We start from the raw sequence: 14,354 nt of genomic DNA on the forward strand, positions 1-14,354 counted from the left end.
TAAGCCATTCTAGAATAGCTTTTTTAAAATAGCACCCAGCTGTTTTGAAAGAGCATGTCCAGACACACAGTGCCTATTTTGAAATGAAAAGCAGTCAAGTAGCACTTTAAAGACTATCCTGAATCAGGATGCCACACTCCAGAAGGCCCTGGGTGACATGCCTGTTCTCTCCTACAGACAACCTCCCAACCTCATGAGGATCCTCACTAACAGCCACAGTCTATACCCCAGGAATACCAGTCCTGGAACCTTTCCCTGCAACAAAGCCCGCTGCCAGCTTTGTCCACATATCCTCTCTGGAAATACCATCACTGGACCTAACCAGCTTACTCACAGAATCACGGGCACTTTCTCATGCTCCTCTACTAACATCATATATGCCATCATGTGCCAACAATGCCCAGATGCTTTGTATATTGGACAGACTTCAAACTCCCTTAGACAAAGGGTCAACAGGCACAAAACAGACATCAACACACTCCAGATCCACAAACCAGTTAGTCAACATTTTAATGGAATGGGGCATTCTGTCAATGACCTCAAGGTATGTGTGTTACTGAAGAGACATTATCGCACCGTTTTGGAAAGAGAAACAGCCGAGCTCACTTTTATATTCAAATTCGGCACATTAACATATGGTTTAAATCGTGATGGGAACTTTCTGAGTCACTATAGGGGCTCGTCTGCATACTTGGCTCAATCTAATTCTTGACCTTGCCCCCACCCCTCCACTCTCTGATTTGCTCACCTTGATTATCTTTTTCTGATTTGTCCTCCTTGCTTACTGTTTTTGCTTCTCTGTGCCTTAAATATTGAATCTGTTCTGGTCTGGCTATGGTCTGCAGAAGTGGGTCTGTCCCACGAAAGCTCACCTAATAAACCATTTTGCTAGTCTTTGAAGTGCTACTTGACTGCTTTTTGTTTTGATAGTGTATAGACTAGCACGGCTTCCTCTTTGTTACTATTTTGAAATAGTGTCATTGGACGCCATTTTGGCTTATTTTGATATAGTGTTGTTCTGTGTCTTACCAGTCCCTGTCAAAATAGGCGTTATTCCTCCTGCAGTGAGGTTTACAAAATTTGAAATAATGTGCCCACTGTGTTGAATTTATTTTGAAATAGTGTGTGTTATTTTGAAATAGTGTGTGTGTAGAGTAGGTGGTCATGAAGTTATTTCATAATAACAGCTGTTATCTTGAAATAACTTTGCTGTGGGGCTGGAGGCAAGGATCTTTTCAGCAGTTCTTTAAAATTTGAAAGCTCTGGTGGCAGAGGTATTTAGGCCACACTTACATCATATGGGTGGACTGGACAAATAAGAGTGTCTCCAAATGGGATTAAAATGTAAAAGTCCAATTTCAAGGGGCCTGTCTCAGACTGAGTAGATAGGGAGGGCTGAGCAAGTGCTAAATGATTTTGAGAGAGCAGCTCCCATTGGCTTACCAGTGTTGCTCTGTCTCTGGCACACAAGTTTTATTATTCCCGAGAAATGTTAACTGCTTTGCCCTGCAGGCACCAACATTTCTGGGAATTTTTGTGGTTTTCCTAATCAACAGCTCAAACATCTGTTATCCTGCACCCTCTGGCCACCATGCATGAGTCAAGTGCACTGAACACTTCAGCCTATTATTCTTTTTACAAGGATTGTATGGATGATGACATTTGAATTAGGTAATGAAGGCAACAGTCTAGAATCAGCAGAGGGAGTAAAAAGTCTGCATGTTCTGTGGTGGTCACAGAGTGTGGGGGTCACCAGCCCTGCACCCTGTCCGCAGTCAGATGTGACTCTCATTCATCAGGGAGAGCAGTTGGGTTATTAGGCAATAGGGACACAGCATAGAACAGACTTGTCAGCACAGAAGTTGGAAGCAGTCAATACAATCCATGTTGGGGAGAGATGGCCCAGAGAGTGGTCATTGAGCCGGGACTCTCGCCCTCCTTCCTCCCTCTCAAGTCAGTTGAGCCTAGTTCCAGTTCAAACAGGCCTCTCCTCCCTCCTTAGTCCTGTTTCCCAGGGAAGAGAGATGTCTCCTATATGCTTAGGTTACAAATGACATGGAGACCCATTGTGTACATGTGAGAAGGCATCACACCACAGCTCCCATCACCAACTCTGATGATGTGTCTAGGGAAACTGAGGCACTCATTCACCCTACTACAGGACAGTAGGAAACATATGCAATCTAATGAGGGAAATAAAATCCTCACCCGCCCCACTTCATCACATTGGTAAGGAGATATTTTGTGTGAATTCTGAAATTATGTCCAAGTTGATCACTGTGGTTTAAGTAGTTATTTCAGTTATTAGCCACTCAGACTGTATGCCTATGATGATTCACAGCTGTAGAGGGTACAGATATGTTCCAGTTACTGTGGGGGCTTGTTATAGTGGTCCAGAGGCAGAGATCATAGTGCCTAGTGTGAAAAAAGGAGAGAGACATTGTTATTCAGTAGTTTAGTGTGGGGATTTTAATCAAGACCTGAGGAAAAATTCCTGCCTCACATTGGCTCAGTATTTGAAACTGGGCAAGTCATATAATACCTGTATAATTGAGAAGAGCATAAAAAAGGTAAATTCATGTTATCAATACCATGAAAGAATTCCACGCTCTTACTTGACTGGTATAGAATTGAATGCCAGGAGCTGTGGTGGGTGATATCATATTTCACTGAACAGTCACCACTTGCCATAAAACTGGGCAGCCCCTAGATAATAGGGTTTTGTCCCATCGCAGTTTGTTTGCTTCAGTGGGTGCTTGGTGTGATGGACTATCCCTATATTACTTTATGGAGATGAGTTATGAATATAAATATGCATAATTTGGAGGTGTTTTGGTCAAAATACTTCTTGTAACCTATCATTTTTAATGTTATAATCTGCTGAGTCCGTATAGCCCATTTTTGTGCATCATTCTAGTATGTGCCATTAGATATACGAAATGTATGTCTGTTTATAGTTCTAAATGTATTAGTGAGGGCCATTAATAGTCTCTCCTGGACACTGATGACTTGGCAATCAGCTTGATGGCTTGTAAATGGCTTTGTTTGTCTGCTAAGTCTCGCATGTGATTGGTCTAGAAAGACATGTGACCATAACACCTGATATGGGCCTCCGTTTTGGAATCCATTGTTTTTTTCCATGAGGAGGGAATGCTAAACAAAGGAGTCCTGCCCAGCAGAAAAGTCTATTTAAGCAATGGGAATCTTTCAACTCACCATGGAATCTCCCTGACTCACTTTAAGAAGAAACAAAGAACTATGACAGGCTGGTGGCTCAAATCAGAGAAAAGAATTGTTCTGGTTTGAAGATTTTACCTGACATGAGAACAGCTCTTTGGGGGTAAGAATTTGTATGCTATAAGTCTCTTAGGCTGTGTCTGCACTAGCCAGAAACTTCAAAATGGCCATGCAAATGGCCATTTCGAAGTTTACTAATGAAGCACTGAAATACATATTCAGTGCCTCATTAGCATGGGGGCAGCCGTGGCACTTCGAAATTGGCGTGGCTCATCCAGACGAGGCTCCTTTTCAAAAGGACCCCGGCTACTTTGAAGTCCCCTTATGCCTATGAGCATACAGGAATAAGGGGACTTTGAAGTAGCTGGGGTCCTTTCAAGAAGGATCCCCGTCTGGACGAGCTGTGCGACAGCGAACCGCATCAATTTCAAAGTGCCGCGGCTGCCCACATGCTAATGAGGCACTGAATATGTATTTTAGCGCTTCATTAGTAAACTTTGAAATGGTCATTTGCATGGCCATTTCGAAGTTTTTGGCTAGTGTAGACATAGCCTTAGGGACATTAGAACCAGCTATGCATTTTCATTTTATTTTAATTAGGTAATTCACTTTGATCTGTCTGTTTTTACTTATAATCATTTAAATCCTTTTGGTTTTGTTTAACAAAAAACATTTTATTTATGATCAAGCCCAGTGTAATCGGTTATTACCTGGGGAGGGCTACCATTGTGCATATCTCCCTTTCATTGATAAAAGGCGCTTACCAGATGAGTGGGGGGTATGGGGGTGTCTGGGGTAGAGGTAGTACCTTTGACTCTCCAGCAGCTGCGCCTTTTCAGGTGGTCAGAAGCACTGATCCTCACCCACCACTCAACTCTCACTGTTGGCTCCTAGCATCTGTTGTGCATTACAGCAATGCCATCCCCTGGGCAACTGCGTCAGCTTGCAGACGAAACACAATGAGGGGGGTCTGGTCTGTCTCGCATACCGACATTATGGAGGGACTTGTTCCTTCTCCCTTCTAATGCACAGTCTCAACAGCGGACCAGGAGGTGTGGTTCTGCAAATCGACAACTCCTGTGAAGACAGAGGAAGACGCCCCACTGCCTTGTGGGTTATTCTGGGAAGGAGTAAGGCTAAGGGAGTAAACCCTGACAGAAAATCTGGAGGGGAGTCCTAAGGCGGTTCTGTGTCAACTTCTGGCACTGTCCTGGCAACTCCTGCAGCTGAGCTGGTGCCAAACGTAGAGGTTATCCTGTCCTTTGGACTATATCAGTAAAGCCGAGCGGGGGGGCCTGGTGTCTGGGCAGCCCAGGGTCTCCGTAAAAATTACCCAGGTTTGCGCTTGGACAGGTACTCCAGTATCACTTAACAGTGTTGAACCAACACAGGAGGCAACAGATAAAGGTTATAAGCTCTTGCTCAATTGGCGTAGAGAACGAGTGCCAGGGGTTGCTTCCAATGGTGGGAGAGATCATCGCATCTCATTGGACAGTCACCGCCCGCCTTAAGCTGGGCAGTCCCCAGCTAGTAGGGTACTGTCCCACCACAGTTCACTTGCCTCACTGGGTGCATAAGGCTTAAGTTTCCCAAACATGACAAGTGACTGAAATGAGCACCAGACAAGCCAACAAGAAAATTATTAAGAAAAGGAAATCATCAAAGTTTCAAGCTTGCCTGTTGGAATGTACAGACCATGTTGACCGGTTTGATTGACGATCTTCAGGACATCAGCGACACCCGAAAGACCGCTGTCATCAACGAGGAACTGGAGAGGCTCCAAGTTGACCGCCACTGTGATGGAGTGGGGGATACCTGTGTGCATGTGAGTGGCTCGCAGAGGGTGTGAGTTTCCTGCTGAGGGTAACCCTGATGACCAGGTAACACCTTTGTACTGGAGACAAAGGAGGAGGTGGAGCCTGAGTAGTATGAATTGAAACTGGGAGTTGGGAAGCAGTTAGTCTGGGCTGAGAGAGCGCAAGACCAAGGAGAGGGCAAGGCCCCGGCTCTGGGGGCCCCTCAGGGCCTCCTCTCCCCAACATGGATTTGACTGGCTGTCTCTGCCTGCTGTACTGACTCCTCTGTACAACGCTGTGTCCTGTCGGCTAATAAACCCGCTGTTCTCCTGCTGAGTGAGAGTCACTCCTGCCTGCAGATGGGGTGCAGAGCTTGGGGGACCCCAAACCCCATCACAGCCACTTTGCAGGAGATGTGACTCGCAGCTTCGGAATCCCTAAAGGAAAAGGACTACACCTTTTTCTGGCAGGGCAAAGCCCAAGAGGAACCCAGGGAGCACAGTGTCGGCTTTGCCATCAGAAACACCCTTCTGCAAATGGTGGAACTAGTCATGGGCGGATCAGAAAGACTCCTTCAGGTAAAACTTCAAACCTACACCGGTCCCGTCCACCTGATCAGCACTTATGCTCCAATCCTGAACGCCACACCAGAAGCAAAGAACAAGTTCTGTGACAAACTCAGTGCCACCATAGAGCAAATACCTGCTCTTGAAGAATTGTACCTTTTTGGTGACTTCAATGCAAGAGTTGGAGCCGATTGTGACTCATGGCCCTCTTGCTTAGTCACTTTGGTGTGGGAAAAATGAATGACAATGGACAGTGTCTCCTCAAACTTTGCATGTACCACAATCTGTGCATCACAAACACATTTTTCCGAACCAAGTCACAGCACAGTGTGTCATGGAGATACCCACGCTCGAAACACTGGCACCAGTTAGACTTGGTCATCACCAGATGTGACAACCTCAAAAACGTTGTCCTGACACGCAGCTACCATAGTGCTGACTGCGATACAGATCATTCGCTAGTCTGCTCCAAGCTCAAGCTGAGACCCAAGAAGCTGCACCATTCTAAACCAACTGGAAGGCCCCGCATTGATGCCAGAAAGATGGCAAACTCAGAAAAAGCTGAAATGTTCAGAGAGACCCTTGAGGAGAATCTGCACAGCAGCCCTGTACTGATGCAACATCCAGATGGCAGCATCTGAGGGGGACAATCTACAATATGACCTTGTCGGCGTTTGGAAGAAAAGCTGGAAACACAAACGACTGGTTCGAAGCTAACTCCGATGAGATGATTTCAGTCATCGGAAAGAAGCGCGCTGCACTCCTGGAGTACAAACGCTCACCAAGTCAGAGTACCCAGCAAGCACTCAGAGTAGCCAGAAAAATAGTACAGCAGACAGCCAGGCTCTGTGCCAACAACTACTGGCTTAAGCTATGCAGCAGTATCCAGACCTGTGCTGACTCTGGTAATCTCAGGGGAATGTACGAGGGCATAAAGAAGGCGATGGGACCCATCCAGAACAAGACAGCACCTCTGAAATCCAAATCTGGTGAAGTCATCGCTGACAAAGCCAAACAGATGGAGCAATGGGTCGAGCACTACTCCAAGTTGTACACATGCGAGAACGCTGTGGCTGATACAGCCCTCAATGCCGTTGAGCTCCTACCTCTAATGGATGAACTGCACCAGGAACCAACTGTGGTAGAATTGAAGAAAGCTACTGACAGCACTGCAGTAGGAAAGGCCCCGGGCCAGGATGGTATACCATCAGAGGTAATCAAGTGTGCCATGGCCACACTCCTGGAACCCCTACATGAGGCTGTGCCTGTGCTGGAGAGAGGGGGAGGTTCCACAGGATATGCAGGACATCAACATTGTAACCTTGTATAAGAACAAAGGAGACAGAAGTGACTGCAACAATTACCGTGAAATCTCTCTCCTACGTATCACTGGTAAATTGTTCGCTCATGTCATCCTTGGCAGACTCCAGAAGATTGCTGAGAGGGTGTAACCCGAATCACAGTGCGGAATCCACACTGACGGATCTACCAATGACATGATCTTCTCCCTGAGGCAGCTGCAGGAGAAGTGCAGGGAGCAGAGGAAGCCACTCTGTGTCGCCTTCGTCGACCTGACCAAGGCTTTCGACTCGGTCAGTAGGGATGGACTGTTTAAATTGCTCCGCAAGATACGCTGTCCACCACGGCTACTCAAGATGATCCAGTCTTTCCACAAAGACACGAGAGGAACCATCCAATATGACGGCACATCATCAGATGCCTTCAGCATCAGGAGTGGCGTCAAACAAGGACGTGTCCTTGCTCCGGCATTCTTCGGAATCTTCTTCGCACTCCTCCTGAAGCAGCCTTTGGGTCCTCAACAGAGGGCATCTTTTTGCACACGAGATCTGACGGGAAACTGTTTAATCTTGCAAGGCTAAGTCTAAGGTGTGGGAAGTGCTCATCAGAGACGTGCTGTTCGCAGACGATGCTGCTGTAGTGTCTCACACACAAGACCAGCTTCAAAAACTGCTGGATCAGTTCTCCAAAGCATGCAAGGACTTCGGGCTTATCAGCCTAGAGAAGACAAACATACTTGGTCAGGACGTTGCTGAACCTCCATCAATCAGCGCTGACAATTACACACTAGAGGTCATCCGCAAGTTTACTTACTTGGGTCCACCATCACCGACACCCTGTCACTGGAGTCTGAGCTAAACAGGAGGATTGGAAAAGCAGCCACAACTCTGTTCAGGCTTAGCAAGAGAGTGTGGAACAACAACAAGCTGTACACTCACACCAAAATGCAAGTCTACAGAGCCTGCATCCTCAGCACCCTCCTCTATGGCAGCGAGTCTTGGACCTTGTATGCCTGCCAGGAAAAGAGGCTGAATGTCTTCCACTTGCGCTGCCTCAGGCGCATCCTTGGGATATCATGGAAGGACAGAGTGTCCAACGCCGCTGTCCTTGAGCAAGCTGGAATTCCAACCATGCACACCCTCCTCAGGCAGCGGCGGCTCCGCTGGCTTGGCCTCGTCCACAGGATGAATGATGGAAGGATCCCAAAAGACATCCTGTATGGTGAGCTAGCCTCTGGCAAAAGACCTCCTGGTCGCCCCCCAGCTGCGCTACAAAGATATCTGCAAGAGAGACCTCAAGGAGGTAGACATTGACCCAGATGGTTGGGAAGAGCTTGCAGACAACCACAGCAGCTGGAAGCAGGAACTACACAAAGGCCTTCAGAAGGGCGAGATGAAGATCAGACAGCTGGCAGAGGAGAAGTGAGCCCGTAGAAAGGACAGCAAGGACCTGCCAGACACCCACTACATATGCAGCAGATGTAGCAAGGACTGTCACTCTCGTGTGGGCCTCCACAGTCACAGTCAACGCTGCAAATAACTATCTTAAATGGAGTTACGAAGGGCGTGATCCATAGTCTACACAGACTGAAGGATGCCTTGGATCTGGACTAGATGAGTCCTCCCTGTGCAAATCTTTTTCACAGAAAGAGGTGGATTTATTTGGCACTTTGATCCCTTCTGGAGGTTGATTTCCTGGGTACTGTTCCCTAGAACTGCATCTTCCCAGAGCTGAGCAAATCAGTGTGTGCATTGTTCTGCAGGAGGAGCAGTAATCCCAACTCTGTGCATTGGCTAGAGGAGACCAGAGGATCTGGCTTAGCAAGACAGGGTGGTGGGGAGCCCCAGGGAGCAAGAACACTGGTGTCAATGACATGATCAGCACACCGGGGAACATCCCAAGGGGTCTTCTGAGTCTGGACTCCATCACATTTGGTGCGTACAGTTTTAAAACTTGACAAGTGGACTGCAACCAATGCACTAGGAAATTGAAATAAAAGAAGGAAAACATCCTTAAAGATGTGGTGATAGAATGTTTGCACCCTGACAACTGGATTATCTGAGGACCTTCAACAGATCAGCAAGATCAGACCTATGTGAAAGAAAATATACATTTTTAAAGTAAAAGGATGTTCCCATATTAACATCAGTTCTGTAGTGGACCAAGAAAAGTCATAGCAATGAAAAATCATAGTACAACAAGCCCTTGACACAAGTGATTGTGCTACAAGTACTCAGTTGAAGTAGGAGCACATCTCTGTCAATCTTTAGGAGGAAGAAAAATAAGATTGTAGCCCAAACCAAGTGCGTGGCAAATCCAAATGGAAAAAAATCTGGTAAACTTCAAGAGTGGTAAGAATTAAGATTAAAAAAAACTGCTCAACTCTAATGATTGTTGGCTTCACTTACGTGTAAGCATCCAAGTAGCAGCTGGTGCAGGAAGCATCAGAAACATCGGATCATAGAATACTAGAACTGGAAAGGACCTCAAGAGGTCATCATCTTCAGTCCCTGGCACTCATGGCAGGCCCGATCTCCATCTAGACCATCCCTAACAGATGTTTGTCTAACCTGCTCTTAAAAATCTCCAATGATGGAAATTCTTCAACCTCTCCTGGCAATTTATTCCAGTGGTTAACCACCCTGACAGTTAGGAAGAGTTTCCTGTTGCCCAACCTATACCTCCCTTCCTGCAATATATGTCCGTTGCTCCTTGTCCTGTCAACAGAGGCTAAGAAGAACAAATTTTCTCCCTCCATCTTGTAATATTTTTTTGATACTTGAAAGCTGCTGTGTCCTTTCTGTCTTCTCTCTTTCAGACCAAACCACCCAATTCTTTCAGTCTCCCCTCACAGGTCACGTTCTCTAGCCTTTTAATCATTGTTGTTGCTCTTCTGTGCATCTTCTCCAGTTGGTTCACATGCTTCCTGAAAAGTAGCATCCAGCACTGGATACAGTACTTCAGTTGAGGCCTAATCAGTGCAGACTAGGGGCTAAGAATTATTTCTTCTGTCTTGCTTACAACACTGCTGTTGTTACATCCCAGAATGATGGTGGCTTTTTTTTACAACAGTGTCACACTGTTGACTCATATTTAGCTTGTGGTCCCTTGGTGACCCCTAGGTCCCTTTCTTCTGTACTCTTTACTAGACAGTAATTTTCCATTTTGTATGTGTGCAATTGATTGTTCCTTACTGAGTGGAATTCTTTGTATTTGTCCTTACTGAATTTCATCCTATGTATGATGGGGTTAAAAAACTTTTGAGTCCAACTTCAAAGAAGACAGCCCCATTGAAATGAACGGCAGGATAAACACTTGACCACACTGAGCTCATGGATTGCTGGGTAAAATACTCTTCTGAGCTTTTCTTTCATGAAGGTGCTGTTATGAACGCAGCCGTGAATGCCATGAAAAGCCTGCCTGTTATGAACCAAGTGTGGATGGACTTAGCCTTGCCATAGATGGCCTCCGGAAAACACTACATCCCATCTGAGGTTACACAATGAAGAAAACCTTTTCTCTTGCAGTATCTTCATGAGTTGCTCTGCTGGTCCTGAAGAGAAGGAAAAGTACCACGAAAAATGAGAGAGACCAGATTATCATTCTTTATAAAAACAGGGAGTGACTGTAACAAGTGTCACAGCATTTTTATTCTTCATGTTATGGAAAAAGCCTTTGCTTGTTCTGTCCTGAGCACACTTCATACCCTTGTAGACAGAATCTGTCGGGAATCATAGTGCTGCTTCAGAGCTGCAAGATCAGCTGTGGACATGACCTCCTTTCTGAGACAAGTACAAAAGAAATGGAGAGAACAAAGAAAGCCCCTCTACTTAGCCTTCAATGATCTGACAAAGGTTTTCAACTTTGTCAGTAGAAGTGGACTATTTGCACATCTAGAAAAGACTGGATGTCCCCTTGAGCTCAGAGTGCTGAGATGCTGGAGTGAGGACCATGGGCTCTGGGGCAGAGTTTGGATGAAGGAATATACTCCCTCCCAGAGCTTATACCCCTTGCTCTTTCATCCCTAACTTTTGCCCTATCCTGCATCCAAACTTGCTTCTAGAGCCCACATAACTAACCCCCTCCAGCTTCCCAGTATTCTGCCCCAGCCTGAAGCCCCCTCCCCACACCCAAACCCCCTCCTAGAGCCTGAAGTCCTTCTCCCAGCCCACTCCCCAGCCAGCTGACAGTGAATGAGTGTAGGGCAGATTGTGAGGGAGGTGGGGGAGCTGAGTGGGTGTGATGTTGGGAAAGGGGTGGGGCTGCCCTTAAATTCAAAAAGTGATCTTGGGTGTAAGAAGGCTGGAGAGGACTGGTTTACAGTGGTCTGTGGTCTGTATCACACTCCACCTCAGCTCTGCACTTTAATGGTTCTGGGCTCTTTTGTGCCTGCAGCATTTGATGTTTGTGAACTGTTTTTAGTTCCTTGACTGGACGGTACTGTGCAAGTCTACCCAGTTGTCATTATTTATTAGTAGTACTGCTCTCTGGCAGGAGCCATGCAGCCATAGTGACTTGGTCATTTATTTAGGGTGAGAGCACTTAGGGAAGAGAAGAAGAGAAACCCCACGGAAAGTCACAGAGGAACTGGTGCTGCTGACTCCTTAGACCCTTTTTGGTATCCCACCTTTACTGTTTTCCTTTGTATGATAGTGAGGAGAGGGACTCTGTTGTGCTGGGCTCTTCACAGGTGCATAGTTCAGGTAGTCCTCACGATGCAAATAGGGAAGACTGAGAAAGGAAACATTATTATTTTCATCTTTATGAGGAATAGATGGATTAAGTAGCTCAACTCGTCATATGAGAATCTTCCAGAGATGAGAATTGACTCCATATTTCTTGAGTCTTCAGCCTGTGCCTTAACCACAAGCCTAGAAAGGAAATTTCCAAGTTGGAGGAACTTTCCCTTTTCTCTAGTTTCCATTATAAGTAGATGTGTGAGTGCTGTATTGCTTAAACAGCCCAGATTATTAAATCAATCCTTACGATGCCCATATGGGTGTGCCTTTGCCAGGAGAGAGTGTACATTGTGATGAATGGGCCTACACATTTACCCTAACAGTTCAACTGCGGAAGAGGGCACGGTGTTTAAGATGACTGGTAAACAAGAGGAGGAGATGAATGGAAATTAAAGAAGCAGTACGTCTGTGGTTAAGTTGTGTACTAGACTCATATTTCCTTTCTCTGAGTGCTAACCTTTAACTACTTTCAGACTGGCCGTGTCTACACATGCACCTCCCTTTCGGAAGGGCATGTTAATGAGGCACTTCAGAACAAGTTAATGAAGCACTGACATGCATATTCAGCACCTAATTAGCATAATTGCAGCCAGTTGCGCTTCAAAAATGCAGCTTTCGAAACACAGACTGGCTGTATAGATGCTTCGAAATAAACCTCACTCTTTGAAATTCCCTTGTTCTCAGTTTATTTTGGGAATAAGGGAATTTCAAAGCACAGAGCTTATTTTCAAATGCCTGCGTCTATACCACCAGTCTGCATTTCAAAAGCAGCACTTTTGAAGCGTGACTGGCCACTGTTATGCTAATGAGGCACTGACTATACATGTCAGTGCCTCATTAACCTGTCCCGAAGTGTCTCTGTAACATGCCCCTTCCAAAAGGGAGGGGCCAGTGTAGGCAGGGCCACTATGTTTCATTTACTGCTCTTTTCTTTAGGCTTCTGTATCTTGGTTGCCACTCTCCCTTTAAATGATGTGAAAGCTGTGATGTTAGGCCATTTCCCAGTAGAACAATGGCAATGCTGTCTATTTGGCTGTCCAAAGAGTCTATCCCCTTTAATGTGTAAACACTGGCTGCTGACTGTAGGTCTAGTAGAAATCTGCTTTGTAGTTTGGTTAAAATGTTTGAAATTTGTCCTGTAAGTAATGCTTCTGCTGACATCTTACTTTCAGCATGCATAGAAAAATGACCTGAACAAGTGGTTCTGTTATCTTATTTCACTTACTATTTTATACTTCTGCCTCTTGGGAAGTATCTGGATATATTTCCTTCCTTCCTGGAGCTTTACCTTCCTAAGAGTTGGAAGACCCTCAATAGAAATAGTGAGTCAGTGGTATATTTCAGATATTTCTGACCCTCTTGGAGGTTTGATAGTCTCCCACATTAATGTGAAGAACAAACAAACAGTCTGTTTCTCTTAGTAGTTTTCATAGTTGTTTTTGAGAAGCACTGTTTGGGTAGGTATTTAAATCAAGTATGTGGGTGACACTCGGCATGTGCATACCCTGGAAAGTCAATGACTCTCATCTTTTTTTCCCACAGGCCTCCAGAACTAGCATCAAAGTATGCAAATTTTTCTGAGGGCGTTTGCAAACCTGGGTACGCGTCAGCACTCATGACTTCCATCTTCCCAAAGTAAGTGATCGTGTTCCCCAGTATTTGTACTTTACACCCCAGCTCTTCTGCCCCTTCTCCCTGCAGGATGCTGTGGAGGCCTAGACTGATGTTATTAATTGCCAGTGAGTGAGACCTCCCATCAACCTCCCTAATCCTGTCTCCCCAGGAACAATCAGCAGGCTGGGAAGGGAATGTCTGTACTAGCTAAGATAAGGGAGGACCCCGGGAATGGTTTGCAGTGGACAAGATGATGATGGATCAGACAAGTGTGGGACATAAGATGAAGTGGAGAGTAAGGTGTGCCTAGATAACATGCTAGGCATGGATTGGTTCTTACAGTCTAACTAGGCTAGTCCCAGAAAGTGGGCTGAAGTGTATAGTTTGTACAATGTCACATATAATTGTGTGTAGAGGAAGACGTTTGTTGTGTAGCTTTGGATGTGTGATATGCCCTGTACCAACTCCCCGTAGTTTAGCCTGCAAGTAGTCAAGTAGTTTGAATTGTATTCCAGGAGAGGAATCTGAATGGCGAGAACAGAGTTAAATTGATTTTTGTGGATACAAGTGGAAGACGTGCTGGTATAAGCAGGTGCAACTCCATCAAATTTACAGGTACAGCTCCACTGAGTTGCTTCTTCTCAGCTAGTGGCAAATGTAGCAATCTGCGGCAGAGGGATAATGTTCTGTGTTACCTGCACACAGGTGCCTGCACAAAAGAATGCAGCTGCTGCTGCAGGATGCCCCAGCAAGTTTGTGGATGACACTAAGGCAGAGAGAGAGGTAGATACGTTGGAGGGTAGAGAGAGGATCCAGAGTGACTGGATAAATCGGAGGACTGGGCCAAAAGAAATCTGATGCGGCTCAACAAGGAGAAGTGCAGAGTCCTGCACTTGGGGCGGAAGAATCCCAAGCATTGTTTTAGGCTGGGGACCGAATGGTTAAGCAGCAGTACAGTGGAAAGGGACCTGGGGATTACAGTGGATGAGAGGCTGGACATGAGTAAACAGTGTGCCCTTGTAGCCAAGAAGGCTAATGGCATATTGGCGTGCATTAGGGAGGAGCATTTCGAGCAGATCTAGAGAAGTTGTTTTCCCCTCTAT

At 45.9% G+C, this 14,354-nt stretch overlaps 1 protein-coding gene across 13 annotated transcripts in view; it reads left to right on the forward strand.

Moving 5' to 3' along the window:
* ST3GAL3 (ST3 beta-galactoside alpha-2,3-sialyltransferase 3) overlaps positions 1-14,354 on the forward strand; it is a 355,629-nt gene that overhangs the window by 171,405 nt on the left and 169,870 nt on the right. For 10 of the 13 annotated variants that reach the window (XM_075002696.1, XM_075002688.1, XM_075002692.1 and 7 more), the window contains one exon: positions 13,180-13,272. The exons of the other annotated variants lie outside the window; for them this stretch is intronic. In XM_075002696.1, coding sequence (XP_074858797.1) covers positions 13,180-13,272 — 93 coding nt within the window. The remainder of the gene's footprint in view (positions 1-13,179; positions 13,273-14,354) is intronic. 13 annotated transcript variants of the gene reach the window in all.

The sequence above is a fragment of the Carettochelys insculpta genome, chromosome 9 (assembly GCF_033958435.1).
Source record: "Carettochelys insculpta isolate YL-2023 chromosome 9, ASM3395843v1, whole genome shotgun sequence".
Taxonomy (NCBI): Eukaryota; Metazoa; Chordata; order Testudines; family Carettochelyidae; genus Carettochelys; species Carettochelys insculpta.